We start from the raw sequence: 17,187 nt of genomic DNA, 5'->3' as shown, positions 1-17,187 counted from the left end.
TCAATGTCTTATGTATTACTACAATCTGATTGTATGGATACAATCTGATAAAATCCTGTTATATTTTCCTCATTTTTGTTGGTTCTGCTCTGTGTGATTTAAGTTCTATAGTTTTTTTTATCCCTGATGAAGGTGTGCATTTCCACTAGCATAATATAGATACTGAAGTGTTTGAGGATCTATCTACTTTTAAATAGCTAAATCTGAAAAAGAAGGAATGAATGGAGAGAATCGTATACTCAGTGTATGGTCTCAATGTTAGTAATTCAGTGTGATAGAATTTTGTTGAATGAAAATAGCTTCACATGGAATGTGTTGTGTTGGTGTGACAAATGAATGAGCTGGCACTTTTCACTGGAAGCATAACCTTTACATTGTTTAATAGCTCTGTGTTTCATTAGCTTATGAAGAATGATGGGAGACAACAATGATGATGCAAAGATCAAAGAAGAAATAGAAGCTGAACTGGATAAAATCAGCATCTCCTCCTTGGAACAAGCCGATGTGGATAGTGATTCCGAATCAGAAGTCCTAAGTGATGATAGTGACTCCGTAAGTTACAAAGGTTGGGACTTTTGAACCTTTGACTGGAAGGAATAAGCCTGTCAGGAGGACATTTCTTTTCTCAGCGCATTTTACATCTTATACTCATCTATAAACTATCTTGATCTATACTTAAATATAAAACCTACTGTATACAAATATATGTATATTTAAATACATCTGGGATTATGTTGAATCCTTTGTTTCTTCTTCATAAATGTTTTAATATGATTAAATATAAATTATAAGCAACACTTTAATTGTTACATAATGTCCTATTATCAATGATCAAACTATTTTGGGCATTAAACTTTTTTTTACCAACCTTTCATAATTTGAACAGTGAGATGATAAATTGCTTGTTCAAATATCTGTTCATTTTTTAGAAATTTGTCACCAACAGTATCTACTGTTATTATAAAATATTTCTTAATCCAACAAAAATATTATAAATCTCTATACTAGAGGAAAGGATCCCTGCTAGCATAATGTGTTACATGTTCAGCTGCTAATGCAGCAGCAGTACCAGATTAAGCACATTTTCCTGTACAATTTACAGGGGAAAGTTAAGGCTGTTTGTTCCCATTTGGAAATCCTACATAGGACAGGATCGCTCTCAGTTGAAATTGACTAATGCTGCTTTGTTTGGTTTGGGCTTTTGTAGCCTGGACGAGAAGAGGAGATTTATTTTTCCGAATGGTGTGTCCAAGTATAGAATTCATAGGTTAACAGAGTACTGTGCAAATACCACCTTTAATTATTTATAACTTACAGAATTTTTTAACATGTAGAAATTATTTTTCTTCTGAAATCAACATATTTTCCTTTTTATGTGTGTATTCCCTTAATTTTATATGTTTAAAATGTCCTTTCATGAATTCATTCTTTTATACTGAAATTTAATCCATTAGGAATTTATTTTCAGTTATGTTGCACCATATAGATACTAGAGTTTTTCTGGCATCTATTTATCTAATGTTTCCACTACCATTTGTTGAACAGTCCTCCTTTTCTGAGTTAATGTGTGATGACTTTTGCGCATACAAACTTCCTTTGTATATTACGTATCTAAAGCTATATATTTTTCATTGGTCTGCCAATTTTTCCACTATTAAAACTATTTATATATTAAAAAGAATATAGGTAAATGCCTCCAATTGTTTTTCTATTTCAGAATCATATAAAATAACCTCCCTCCCCCTCCTAAATAAATTTTTTCCAAAGAGCAAACAGTAATTCCACTTTGGTCTTTAATTAATATTGAATTGAAACCATATATTACTTTAGGCAAGATTAACATTTTTACATAATTCTTTGTTTTCCATCGAAGCAATTTTGAATAAATTTTTTAATTATTAAAACCAACCACATTGTGAGTTGTATAATATTTTGTAGTATCTATATGCAAAGGAAGAAGGATACAATTTAAAAACTTTTCTTCTGGTTTAATTGGATACTTCACAAGTTTTGTACCATTCTGCAAACTAATTTAATTATTATTACAAGGGGAAGAAATTATTTACTAGGAAAATTAACTCAAATAATTAAATACTTAGGGAATATAAATTACATTTCACAGATCACAGCAGTGCTTTCTACAGTCTGGTGTCTTAAAAATCTCCTTAATTAAACAACAAATGAAATAACTGCATAGTATAGAGAGGTAGAGTTGACATTATTCATTAACTAAATTTTTATTTCATAATTTAAAAAGTCATATATAGGAATGTATTAAGTACTTTTGTAAAGTACTAATAAGACTATAAATTCTTGAAAATACTTTGTAAGCTTAATTAAATTTTAATATTTGCTATTTCTTTGAAGATAATATAAAATGTGTAAAACTATTTATAATATTTTAAAATAAGTAATCTCTAATCAAGTTACTGAAAGTGATATAGCTATAAGTCTTTTCAATGTTTCCTTATAGTTTTCTAGAAAAATCTAATCACATCAAATGAAAAGCATATGCAAATCAAATGCATTTCTCTGAACTGTGTTCTGTATAATGAGTCCTGGTGGCCCTGTCGGATATGCACTGAACTACTAACCTCCAGGTTGGCAGGTGAAATCCGCAAGTGGTTACATGGAAGAAATATAAAGCTATTTACTCCTATAAAGATTTACAGCCACAGAAATTCTTATAATAGAATGAGTGGCAGTGAGTTTAAATTTTTTTTATTTAAAATATTCTTTACATGGATACTTTTAATCTCATTTGTACTTTTACTTGAAATTTTGGGTACAATTACTACTTCCGTTCTTAGGATTTAGTTGAATTACTACTTACATTTGTTTTATTGCTTACATATTTAGGATTTAGTTGAATTACCAGAGTCAGTTCTTCACTGTATTAGCATCATAAAGAATAAGAGCAAAACTGCTGAAGAGCTAATTCTTCAGGACTTAGAAGATACTGATGTTTTAAGTAAGTAACATTTTTATCTGTTGGCAAATAACTTTTCTTAGTTATGTATACCTATTAAATTACAAAATTAAATTATATAAATTTCTTATGTCCTATGTATATACATCCTCATTTATTTTTAGCTTAAAACCTAGTGTTTTTGGTTATTGGATGAAATTAATTTATTTTGTGGGGGGCCTCTTAACATCCTTATGCCCTCAGTAATATCTAACAACACTGTTTCACAAGCCTTATTAGTTTCACATACTCCACTATTTTTCATTAAAGAAAGCAAATCATAAGACTATTTCAGAAATACAAATGTATACAATTTTTTCAGAGAACAATATATTCACTCCAGGTCACTCACTGCCTTTAAATTACAGGTGATTCCTACTCATAAATGCCCAATAAGAGGGTAGAAGTGCCCCTCTAGGGACAGTAACTCTTTGCAGGAGTAGAAAACTTCATCTTTCTCCAGCGAAGCAGCTGGTGTCTTTGAACTGCTGACCTTGAGGTTACCAGCCAGTGCAGAGCCACTCTACCACCAGAGCTCCTATTGTTAGCATTAAGCTTAATTTTTTATTTGCTTTAACCAAGTAGATTTATGTTTTGAAATTCGTTAAAAATAATGGAATATTAAAAAATTAACTGGACTTCATAAATAATGAATTGGATCATATTGAAAAATGACAACAATATAAATGCTCAGTAAGACTTTGGTGTGTCCAGCTATTCATTAAGATGACTTCAATATTTAAATGGTGTACTAAGATTCATAAAATATGTCATGAATATTTTATAATGTAGTTAATCCAAATATTAGTATAAATGTTCATCTATATATTCATAGGTACTGACTTAAAAATATAATTGAGCAATTGGATTTGTTCTAATCATTGAGAAAATTACAGTAAACCCAATAGGTAAAGAAGGTCCTTTTTTCTTGTTCCAAAGCTCCTTAAAATTTAGGATAGCAAGACTTCATCTTACATATTTTACGTGTTCAGGAAAGACCAGTCCCTGGAAAGCAGCATCATACTGAGTAAAGTAGAATGGCAGTGAAACAGAGGGAAATCCTGGATGTGGTGGATTGACACAATGTTAGAGCTAACATAATTAGATGTGAGCATGGAAAAGAACCAGACAGTACTTCTTTCTTTTGCATATAATGATGCTCAAATTTGGAAGCTACTCAGTGGCACCAACAACAACGAACAATCTTTATGGGCACAGAAAGTCTCCTCTTCCTCTCTGACAGGGGCTGGTGGGTTCAAACTTTTAACTGTAGTCAGCAATTGAATGCATAACCCACTGTGCACCCAAGTGCATTTATTGTTGAGTTATTATTACATGCTATTGAGTCTGTTACGATAGATAATGACCTTATACACAACAGAACAAAACACTGCCTAGTTGTGTCGCATCCTCAGAGTTCCCATTCTTGAGCCTACTGGTGCAGTCACTTTGTGAATCCATCTCCTTGAGAGCCTTTCGCCTTTCTACTGCCCAGACATGATGTCCTTCTCCAGGGAAATGTCTCTCCAGACAACACATCCATAGAATGTAAAATGAAGTCTCACCATCCTTGTCACTAAGGAACACTGTGATCATACTTTCTTCCATTTGTCCTTTCTATTTGTCCTTTCAGCACTCAATGGTACTTTCAGTGTCCTTCTCCAGCACCACAATTCAAGTGCATGGATTCTTCTTTGGTCTTCTTTATTTAATGTCCAACTTCCTTGTGTCTTCTAACAGCTCCCCAAGTCTTCTCTCCTTAGTGTTGAAGGCATCAACTCTGCTCATGAAATGTTCTCAAAAGTCAGGTGGCATAGACTAAGGCCATATTTAGACTTTTGTGGACTTGTTTTATTTTTCTTCAGTTTTATCCGGAACTTACATATGAGCAATTGATGGTCTATTCCACAGTCAGACTCCTGCCCTGGTTTTAGCTGCTGACATTGAACTTTTTTCAGTCTCTTCCCACAGATGCTGTCAATTTGCTTTCTGTGTATTCCTTCTGGAGAAGAATTCCATGTGTATAGTCACCTTTAAATTGTTGAAAAAATGTATTTACTATGAACAAGCTATTGATCTTGGCAAAATCCTGTCATGCAATCTCCAGCTTTGTTCCTATCGCCAATTCCATATTACCCTCTTTGCGTGATAGGTTGAGAGAAAGATTATGGTCCTTAGGTAAATGTATATGTAATGACTTGCTATATATTTCAAAATTTGGTAGTAGTTATCTATGATTGAATTAAACATATTACTTGCTTGTTTTGTTTATTTCTATTGAGATATATAATAAAATTGATTATAATTGTAGTTATACATTTATGAGTAATCTTACTATAATCTAATGATAAAAATAAAGAAATAGAATTATGGGGAATTAGGTGGAAGAAAGATAGAGCTATTTTTTAAATATCTTGTGCAAGATTATATTGCTAGTTGGTGGCATACAGCATCGAACCTTGTCAAGCCATCATATTATTAAGCAAATCATGATTCTGGGGTTGAGAAAAATAAGCTTCATTAACTACATTAATTTTATTTTTGGACTCAACATAAATTTTCCTTTTTATTATCCCTAATTATTTTTCTCCTGAATTGAGAGTTACTGATCAGGAGCTCTGGTGGCACTATAGATACAAGTAGTTAAACACTAGATTAGAGGTTCACACTCACCAGTGCCTCAATGGAGAACAATGTGCTTATCAATTGTGAAGATTCACAGTCTCAGAACCCCCAGGAAGGTCATCAGCAGTGACTCATGGTGGTGAGTGAGTGATGAGTCAGCATCGACTCAATGGCAGTGGTTTCAGTTTATTTTCTTATCAAAAATATACTATTAGAAATTAGATATTAAAGTTTGATGAAAGGGTTTAGAATTTTAACATGTTATCTTCTCTAATACTTAAAGTTGTGTATTTCTTCATTTTCCTAGGCTACAATTGTGTAACACTGTCTAATAATCATATGCATTTAAGGATAGAATTACCAGCTGAATATCAACAAAATTCCGAGCAGTTAATGAAGGTATGCTTTCAAATATTAGCTGAAAGCGCTTAATATTCCATTAAGAAATCTTTCTGCCCCTCCAGGTAGTGAATTCATAGTTAATTCATTGATTTAAACCATAATCGTTTTTAAGCAAGTTATTATCCCCATCCCTGGAATATAACATAAACCAACTCATATTTCATGGAAGACGCATACCAGCCTGTGCGATCACGAGGTGTCAAAGGGATCAGGTATCAGGCATCATCAGAACAAAATATCTTACCATAGTGAATGACGAGGGAGTGCAGAGTGGAGACCCAAATCCCATTTGTAGGCCACTGGAGATCCCCTGGCAGAGGGGTCTCAGGGAGGAGACGAGCCAGTCAGGGTGTGATGTAGCCACGATGAAAAATACAACTTTCCTCTAGTTCCTAAATGCTTCCCCCCCCACCTCCCACCACTATCATGATCTGAATTCTACCTTGCAAGTCTGGCTAGACCAGAGGATGCACACTGGTACAGATAGGAACTGGAAACAGAGGGAATCCAGGGTGGATGATCCCTTCAGGACCAGTGGTGTGAGTGGCGATACTGGGAGAGTAGAGGGAGGGTGGGTTGGAAAAGGGGAACCGATTACAAGGATCTACATGTGACCTCCTCCCTGGGGGAGGACAACAGAAAAGTAGGTGAAGGGAGACGTCGGACAGGGCAAGATATGGGGCTGTGCAATAGCTGTTGAGGTTGGGGATTGTGAAGCCTCCCACTTTGCTCTTCTTTTAAAGGTGCTCTTTACTTATCTTCGGTCTCTTCCCTCTCCATATCAATTTGGAAATTAGCTTTTCCTTTCATTCAAAGAATGAAGTTGGCATTTGATCAGAATTGTGTTGTGTTCATACCTATTTCTGTAGGTAGTGACATTTTTACAGTATTGTCTTCCTATATGTACACATGGAATATTCTTCCATTTGTGTAGGTCTTTTGGTTTCTTGTAATGATATTCTGTAGTTTTCACTGTAGAGGTATTTTTAATTTTTGGTTTATTTCTAAGCATTTCATTTTTGTTTTGCTTTTATAATCAGTTTATGTCTGCTCTAATCTTTATGATTTATTTCCTACTGTTGTTGGGGGGTGGTATATTGTCACCCTTGTTCTAGTTGTTGTTGGTGTGAATAAATTGATTTTGAATTTCTCCTCTTTTTTGTGTGTAGTGATTACTATAAATTGTCCTCTGACAACTGTGCTATGCCCTGAGAGGTTTTGGTATGTTGTATTATCATTATCATTGTTTCAAGGAATTTCTTAATCCCTTACTTTATCTACTAACCAGTTTGATTTTAAGTAGTATGTTATCGATTGTCTGTGTGTGTTTTTAGGTTCTTGTTCTTTCTACTGTTGATTTCCAGTTTTATACTGTTGGATTTGAGAAAACGTACTGTAGAACTTAATGTTTTTAATTTGTTAAGGGTTGTTTTGTAGCTTAATTTATGATCTATGCTAGCGTATGTACCAGGTGTTCCTGATAAGAATGTATACTATCTTGTTGTTGGGTGAAGTGCTCTGTATTTATCTAAGATGTCAAGCTGGTTGATGATGTTGTTTAGCTCTTTTGTTTACTGCTTTTTCTTCAATATTGATCTGTCTTTCTATTACATCGGTGTATTCAAGTTTCATACTATTATTGTCAGGCTGTTTATTTCTCTCTTCAACTCTGTGATGATTTGATTGCTATATTTCGAAGATATTTCATTGGGGAGTGGGAGAAGCATACATGTGAATTATGTTTCTGTCTTCTTCGTATATTATTCCTGTAATCATTATGTAGTTTTCATTCTTGTCTCTCATGTTATTTGCCTTCTAGTTGATTTTACAGAGATTAATATTGCCATTCTTTATTTTTGACAGCTTTTTGGTGCTTTGTCCACATATCACACATTCAATTATTCAGTTATATCAAGAAGAGTTGTACAGCCATTGCCATCCTCAATTTTAAACACATTGTTCTTCCTTGTGCTCAGTTATTCATTTAATTATTTTTAATTGCAATAAAAAATGCGCACAGCAAAGCATTTCTCCAGTTCAACATCTTCTACATGTATAACTCAGTGCCATTGATTATATGCTTTGTGTTGTACAACCCTTTCTCTTTCACCCATGGTAACCATAGGTTAGCTTTGGTTTCATCTCCCCCTTTCTTTAATGAAGTTTTCTTTATGTAATATTCACATAGCTTGCATTTCCATAGTTAAATCACCTTTAAAAAGAGTTGTATCTACGTCACCACAATCAGTTCCAGTGCTCCCCCTCTGTCCCATAGTTATTGTTTGCTTCTCAGTTTTCTTCACCCTTCCCACCTCCACCGATAATTCCTGATAAACCATGTATCAGTTATTATTTCTATGCATCCAGTCCCATGCTTCATAAACTAGAAAACCTAACAGAAACATTACAAAATGAGGCAGAAAGAAGAAAATAATAGTAATATAAAGATAAAAACAAAAAGTAAGAAAGAAAAGATGACCAATAATACTTAAATAGGCAGAAAATAAATTTCTGTCATTGGACTGGTGAGAAATATTTGAGCCTAGAGCAAATTCAGTTTGGGTCAAGAGGAACAGGTCAACTAACCAAGTATTATATTACATCATAGTTAATCCACCATAATAAAGTACAATAATATCTGACTGATAATAAAGCTGTTCGAGTCCCTTGCCCGTGGCTGGAGTTGAGTCTGTCTGAGGCTTAATATGAGTAGATACTTTGCAGATGAGATTTGGGCTCCCACTGTCCTCCATAACCTTCTAAAAATTGGGTGTTTGCAATTTTAATCCTGATACTTTTCCATTCATCATATTTGGATTTTGCTATCATCCACTTTGGATCACAGGCTGGTGTGCTTCTTTGGCTTGGACTAAAGTAGTCACTTCACTTAGATGACTGCCTGTTTGACTTTTAAGACCCCAGGCCCTATTCCAGTTGAGAGCCAGCCACCATCTGCTTTCTTCACCACACTTTGCTGTAGCACCCTTATTTCAGTGATCTCTTCAGGAACGTGAGTATTGAGCAGGGCCATGTTATAAGAACTAACTGTTCGTGGATTGGGTCTAGAACTAAATAGGAGCCCAGAATCCTAATTCATGTCCAGGGGTAACTTTGGTGGTCATATTATAACAAAAATAAAAACCTACAAGAACAACAACAATAAAAAAGATACAAAAAAACAAAAGTAAAAAAGAAACAACAAAGAAAAACATTGTTAACCATACCCCTGGGGTGATTGCATTGATAACATCAATAATTTATCCAATGACATAGAATTTAAGGTACTAATGATGTGAGGAGTTTGTGTTGGTATACTTCAACTGTGAGCTGCAATCCAGGAATTGTTGCTTTGTACAGATTGAGTTCTTAATTGATGCGTCTTTGTTTACATTAAGCATGGGATTGGTGCTAGTGTAAAGTTTCCTGTATCTTTTCTTACAATGACAGATACTTGCCTCTCAGATAAACAACTGTCATATTAATTCAAGGAAAGAATTCAGGTGCTAAATATATGGTGGTGCTGGTTCCCCTTTCATTAAACCTCAATAAGCCAGGGCTCCCACCCAAGATCTAACAACCACCATTACCACAGTCTTGGGATAGCAATCTTTGCTTCCACTCCCCACAGAATTTTTCAGTCCTAAGTCCAAGGATACAGGTCGTCTTGAGGTAGGGCCCAGTTCATTCAGTTGGACTTCCATGGGGGATGGGCATCCCTTGTAGGATGCCATGTTCCCTGTAAGGCCATTGTTCTTTGTTCATGGCGTGTTTCAACAAGGGTTGGGTAGAAATGTATTAGAAGTGTCTACCCAAGACCAAAGAACTGGATTTATTCTCTCCTTATGCTCCCTATAATTATTCTTGAATTTCTATTGTTGCCATTAGCTTGGTAGATTTTTGGTCTTTTTTTTTTTTTACTTCAAATTTAAGTCGTGTCTCTTGTAGGCAGCATATAAAATGTTAAATTCTTCATGTGTTCTAATTCAGTTTTCTATTCTGTGTCTTTTGATTGTTGGATCCATTGGCATTTAGTGTTGTGATTGATATATTCCAGTTTGTTACAGTCATTTTGTTATATTTGGTTTCTTTTCTGTGTGTGTGTGGGGGGGGTTTATTGGTGTCTTTTATTCCCACTCTGATACTCTTTTGTCGTGAGTGTCGGTTTCATTGTGTAGCTTACTGGGTTGGGTTGTCCTATATAATGCCCTCAATTTTGTCTAATCTTATTAAGTCTCAGTTGATAGTGATCCCAGTAATATATACTTTTTGTAATCCTGGTCTAGTTCTTATTTATTCCTTTAGTTGTTTTAAGGCTGGCAATATCTTTATTTTTAGTTTGTATATGAAGATGAATTTTTCTGGATTTAGGTTTATTGGTTGCTATATATTTTTTCCCACAATTTGATTTATATGACTTCATGGTCTTTCCTGTTTAGTTTCTGCTGTGCAGTCCAAGTTTTTCTGTTGGGGACTACATGTCCCTCAGCCCTGGATCAAAGCCATATACAACCTTCATGTATTTACTCTCGGTTTTCTGTCATATAAATTGTGCCTAATGGTCTTCCTGCCCTTGTTTCCCCTGCGGTCATTAGTTACTTGACCTTTACTAGGATTGGTGCTCAATTGCTAGCAGCCGCTACGCTCATTGGACAACACATACCTGGCAGCACTTCCGCCAGGCGCCCGGTATGCCTCATTAGCATGCGGACCTTTTTGAGCACAATCGCCCGCCATTTGGTAGGTGCGTGACTATTGGCTACCCCAGCTATACCTTATTTCCATATGACGTAATGGTGCCCACCCTTCGCTGGCTATTTAAGCCTCTTCTCTCAGCTCAATAAATGAGACTTGATCAGACTCCTGTCTTGTCTCCATTCTCCACGTCTCTTGCCCATCTTCATTCCCAGTCCCTCTTTCAGGTACCCACGCTGTTAATGACCCGCGGGACGGGTCATTTTTCCTGATATGTTTTCCTATTGTGTTAGTCCAGGTAGACTACAGAAACAAATTCAGATACACGCATATGTGTATAAGACAGAGATTTATACACAAGAGCAATTGAATATTGAGAAAACATTCCATTGCAGTCCAGATCAAGTCCTTAAGTCCAATATTGCCCCTTTTGTCATATATCAATCTAAAAATTCCTCTTCAGACTCACAAAACACATGATTCAATGATGCTGAAGGCAGGATGAGCATAGGCCAGTGGGTGGAAATTCTTGTAGATCCAGTGGCAGCAGAAGCATCTCAGCACTGGCATGAGGTCTCCACATGGCTCTGGCTCTATCGAGCTCATTGTCAGTAATGTCTTTCATGGAGTGAGTGTGTGTCCCACATCCAGCAAGCTATTTCTCTCTGTAATGCATCTCAATGAGGTCATCAAGCTGGGATCTGATTGTCAGGGTCAACTCCACCCTTCATTCTTCAGTCTCAAATTGAGAACAAATTATGTAACTACCACACCTCTGTAAGTGACTATTATTTTGATCCTAACTTCCCTCAAAATTCTTTCCTTTTCCGTGAAATTGGAGAGTTTTAGTGTAATACATCTAAGTGTTTTTCTTCTGGAGTCTGTCCTACTTGAGGGTCTTTTCGGCTTCTTGAATAGTTATTTTCCCCTCCTTTGTGATGCTGGGGAAATGTTTTCCCATGAATCCTTATACAATTTTCCCCCTGTAGATATTTTTATTTCTTCTTGATGAAAGACCCTGATGAGATGTGGGTTATTCTCTTGATAGTGTCCCTGACAATTCTTAAGCTGTCCTCAAATTCCTTTATTTTTTTAGTTTATTATTTCTCTCATCAATTTTAGTCAGAGGAATTGTCTTTGAGTTCACTAATTTGATTTTTTTTTCTTTTCCTCCATTCTATTCCTAAGGGTCTTTTTGTCATTTTAACTATCATTTTTAATGTCATTATTATATTCTGGGAGTCCTTTCGTTGAAAGGATTTTAGTTTTTCAAATTCCTCTGTTGTTCTTATGAGTGTTCTCCACATCTCTTAAAGGAAGATAAATACTATTCTGCTGAATTATATCTCTGTTAGCTACAGGACCTATTTTTTAGAGTATTTCATTGGAATTGGATGACTTTCAGTTGTTTGGTTTTGTTTATCTTTAAGTTTCATGTACAATGAGATCAACTGCTATTTCTTTGACATGATGGCGCACCTATTATGGGGAGGAGGTGGCTGGGTTGCGTAGGGCTCTGTCAAGTTCTGGGGGAGAGGACTAGCAGGAGCCGGAAAACATGGAAATGGAGATGAAGGTGGAGAGATGGGATATTTGGAAAGTTTGAGGGGAAGAGAAGAGATAATAAAAGTAACAGTAGTAGAGATATGGGGGCATCCAGATACACAAAACTGTTTGTAAAAAAAGAAAATACACTTTAAGCATCTCCTCCTGTTTATGAAAATAAACTTTTAATTGAAATAGAACATACTTGTAGATAATTTCAAGCATTTGTTGAAAAGTGAGCAGGTTACATTGTGTGACTAATATGCACCTGACCTAAGCCATAGCATTTTCAATTGCCTCATATGCATTTGAAAATTGGTCATTGAATAAGGCAGATGGAAGAAGAATCGGTATGTTTGAATTGTGGGGTTGGCAAAGAATATTGAAAGTATCATGGACTGCCAACAAACATGTCTCAGAAGAAGTATAAGCAGAATGTCTTTAGAGGTAAAAGTGACAAGATTTCATCTCACTTATTTTAGACGTGTTGTAAGGAAACAGCAGTTTCTATAGGACATCGTACTTGGTAAAGTACATGGAAGAGCTTCCATAGATTGATTGACACAGTGGCTGCAACAAGGCGATTACACATCAGAAAAGTATAAGTATGGTACAAGATGGGCAGTGTTTCGACTGTTGTACATGGATCCTATGAGTCAGAAGTAAATCAGTAACATCTAACAATAACTTCAACTTAAACATTTTCAGATTTTAAGTAATGCATTGAGTCTTCAAAAGGTTTTGGAGAGAAATTTTATTTGAGAGTGATTTGAAGTAAAAACAATTGCAGGTGTGGGGATATAAACATTTAAATTCTATTATGAAAATGATAGCTCTACTCTTTGTTTGCTTTCTATAAACATCGATACTCTTTAATGTTTTAGATTCTGTCTGAAATAGACAAGGAGGAATTTCTGAGAAGTAAAAGCTATTGCCCCAGTCTTGAATCTGTTCCAGATCCTGAGCCTCATGATTTTCCTGTGATGGAGCCATCTTTCCCAGGTAGAGTAAAATGCTTACTAATATTTTTGATACTTTGTTTATGTAATGGGCCATATTTTTTGGAACACAAAGGTCCCTGAGTGATACCGTTTGTTTTAGCTTGTGTATGAACCTAAAACTTGGACGTTGGAATGCATGCATAGAGAAGAAAAGGCTGGCCGTCTGTTTGCATCAACATTGTGGTCAAGGAAACCTTAGGAAGCACTTCTATCCAAGGGCACATAGGTACCCAATGACATAGGACCACGTTCAGGTCAACAGGTTTGGTTCTGATTTAGTTTTACCTGAAAGCAATGTTTGTGTGTTTTCTCCTGACATTTAGAAAATATAATTATAAGGTGTTGAAAATGATTATGCCTTTGCAAAGGTTATGTAATTACAGGTTTTATGCCTTTCTATTTATGCCTCATGAATTAGCTTTAGTAAGGTTTTTTTCAAAATTCTATTTTGAGCACTAAATCAGATTGGTTTTGATAGACTTGACATTGAGAATGATATTTTTATCACAAATCCAGATGATTCTGATATAAATTTTGGATATCGTGAAGTGGAAGAAAGATGTAGAATATCTTTTGAGGCTTGGCAAGTCAAACAAAAAGAGCTAGAAGAGCAAGCAAAAGAAACTCTTAAGGCTCAGAAGGACAGAGAAGAAAAGCAATTTCAAGAAGAGGAAGAAAAGAGAGATTGCTGGTTGAAACAATTTCAAGTTGAAAAACAGAAACTAGAGAGTATCCAGAAGGTAATTTTTTTGCATAAATTCTTTGAATCATTAACTCAATTGAGAAGATGATAAGGAAAATATTGGAAAGGATTTGGTGATCTGGCATGTTCAAAAACCGTCTAGAAGGTAGAAAAGTGCTGTAACCAGAGGGGACAATGATACTCTACAGTAAGGAGAGATAGCAAAGAGGCACAGAGACGCGATTGGGAGATTTGATAAGTACTTTAAGTTGCTGACTACAGAACTATTTATCTGAAATGTAAACTGCCACATAATTCAAAATAAAAAGTTAATAGCTAAAGAAAAGTAGGTCTTTTCAAAATTTATTTGACTTTCATAGACTTATTAAATTCTCATCAGATGTCTTATTATGGATTTAAGCTTAAATTTTTTCCAGTGGGATTTCATAATTTAAAATCCAAAAGTCAATAATTCCTTTCAGTAATTTTGTCTGTGTCCTTTGTCAGTATCTTCTTCTATTAGCCCAAGCAGCTACTAAAAATCTCCTCGAATCTCTTTCCCAACTCTTGCCTCTGTTCTTACCAAATGATCAGGTAAGATTTTGTGGTTACTGTACACTTTCTCTTTCCTAATCAGACGTCTATTTAGTGTGAACATCTGCCTTCATCCTCTTTTGCCTTCCTTCCAACTCATTAACAGAGATTTCTTCCTTTTGGAAATTTTAGCTTTTCTTACTCTGCTCTATTTCTACCCTCTTTCTATTAATCTGTTTTTTAAAAATGTATTAGAATACTTTTTTACTTTTAACTTTTCCTACTGATCAATTTTCTCCCATACATATATATAAAAAAGCAAAAGAAAAACCTTCAGTCTCCTATTCCTGTCTCTCATTTAACTACTCTTTAGCTCTATTTACAAGTCAGACTTTTTAAAAAGCAATTATTTTTTGCTATACCCATTTTTCATCTCTCATCAGCCATAAATCTGTTACTTTACCACAGCGCCTCACTTAATGACAAGGTTCTTGACAACAATGACTTATGGCTCTCCAAGTACTATTTTAGTTTCCTAGTGTTGCTGTAACAAAAATACCATGAGTGGATCGCTTTACAAAACAAACTCATTTTTCTCAGAGGTTAAGAGCCCAGCAATTCTATTTTAAGGCACCCTCTCAGGAGAACGCTGTCCCTGTCAGCTCTGTAGGAATTTGTGTCTAAGCTTTTCTGGGCGTCGTCTTGCTGTTTCTTGGACATCTCTAGATGGGTTCGATTTCCCCATATTCCTGCTTGCATCTTTGCTTCTGTACCTCATCTGATTCTTTCCGATATCAAAAGTGATTGGTTTTAAACATACCCTACACATATAGAACCTCATATAAGTGCAACTTAATAAAACAATAATATAGCATAAGAAAAACTCTGTTCAGATGGGGGCTGTTCGAATCTGGTCAATAGGGTGAGTAAGAGTCTGAATCACCTACATGGTCATAGATTTGGTTTTGGTTTGATATACAGGTTCGGATTAACAGCACATTTGTTTTTTTGAAATACGTCCAGTTCTTAACATTTACCATACTGATAGGTTTTTTATCTGGTATTATTTTGACTTTTGTCATATTTCATGTAATTGAAAACTTAACTATTTCCCTTTCTTTTGATCTTTGAAGGACCCCTATATCTTGATTATTTTCTAACACTCCTTGCTTTGCCCATTAAGCTTCTATGAGGGACACTAAAAAAAGAAAAAATGGAATTTTTCCCCAAAGCTATTTATTTTTATTTTGCAAAATAGACTTATCACATTCAAAGTACTCTCCATTAAACTTAATACATTTGTCAAATCTGTGATCTCATTCTTGAAAACATTTTCCAAACTTATTTGTTGGGATGCTTGACAGCATCTACCTCATTTTTTTTCTTCTTTTCTACATGGTCAAATCGCTGTCCTTTCATGTCCCTATTCATTTTCAGAATCACTAAATAGAAAGCTTGATTAACAGTCTGATCTGTAGGACGAACTTCAAATGCACTATTCCCTTTATATCAAAAAACCAAAAGATTTGTTCTTTGATTTCATTTGATGAGCTTTTTGTGGGTAAGGTGACAATGGTGTCTTCCACTGGCTTGATTGATGTTTGCTTTTGAGGTCTTAAGAATAGCTCATGTCTCCTCGCTGTAATTATCTTTGGGGGAAAAGTCTGGGTCATTTAGGAGCTGTTCTTTAATAGAATGACGTGATTCCACTGGACACTCTTTCTAGTCAGTCAGAACTCAAGGCACAAACTTCACAGCGACCCCTCTCATTCCCAAATCTGTTACCATTTGTTGAACTGAGCTCCAAGACAGTCCTAATCACTCCCTATCTCTTCAGTGGTCCATCCTCTTCTTCGAGCACAAGTGCATGGCTTTTGTTGACATTTTTGTCTATTCAGGAAGTTGACAGATTTCTAGAACGAGGTTTATCATCAATCGGCATTTCACCTCTTTTGAAGTGCCTCTTGTACACTGGAATTTTCCCCACAGCTCTGTTCTTATAAGGCGTGTTCAGCATCACAACAGTTTCCATGGCAATTTTCCTGAGCAGGAACAAAAATTTCACAGCTGTACACTCTTCTCTTAAGTTTGCCATCACAAAAAACTAGATTTGAGTGAAAAAATTCACTGTGACCAGAGGAAACCTTCCCAGGTGACGCTACTGGGCGCACTAACTCAGCGCGAGTTGCTGCATGCTACAACTTGCCTAGTGGGGAAAACACATACTATAAAAGCTCCACCCAGTGGTGCTTTTTTCCATTTTCAGGGGATACCTTCAATATATTAGTTTCCCATGGCTGCCATCACCAAGTTCCACAAACTATTGTTGATGTTGTTAGTCAATTCCTACTTCTAAGGAACCTATGCCAAAAGAATGTGATACTGCCCAGTTCTGTACTGGAACCAGTATATGGAACAAGAAGCAATTGTTCCAATAACACAAGTGAATACTTCATGATTTAAAATCAGGAATGCTGTGCACATTAAGTTTTTATTTCACAATTATTTAATCTATATGCTGGCAAATAATCCGAGAAATTGGACTGTGTGAAGAAGAACTCAGCATCAAGATCAGAAGGCGGCTTATTAACAGCATGCAGTATGCAGATAATACAACCTGGTTTGCTGAAACTGAAGAGGACTTGAAGCACATCCTGATGACGATCAAGAACTGCAGCCTTCAGTTTGGATTGCAACATGTAAATAAAATCAAAGTCCTCACAATACACCAATAGGTA

General features: G+C 35.5%; 1 protein-coding gene across 1 annotated transcript in view; it reads left to right on the top strand.

Moving 5' to 3' along the window:
* The first annotated feature begins 414 nt into the window (after positions 1-414).
* LRRIQ1 (leucine rich repeats and IQ motif containing 1) overlaps positions 415-17,187 on the top strand; it is a 229,613-nt gene continuing 212,840 nt past the window's right edge. The window contains 5 exon segments of the mRNA XM_075553220.1: positions 415-552; positions 2,860-2,971; positions 5,901-5,992; positions 13,117-13,234; positions 13,750-13,973. Of these exon segments, the coding sequence (XP_075409335.1) occupies positions 415-552; positions 2,860-2,971; positions 5,901-5,992; positions 13,117-13,234; positions 13,750-13,973 (684 nt within the window).

This window comes from Tenrec ecaudatus, chromosome 6 (assembly GCF_050624435.1).
Source record: "Tenrec ecaudatus isolate mTenEca1 chromosome 6, mTenEca1.hap1, whole genome shotgun sequence".
Lineage (NCBI taxonomy): Eukaryota > Metazoa > Chordata > Mammalia > Afrosoricida > Tenrecidae > Tenrec > Tenrec ecaudatus.
The sequence above is the reverse complement of the archived record's forward strand: the minus strand, read 5'-3'. Positions and strand labels throughout refer to the sequence as shown.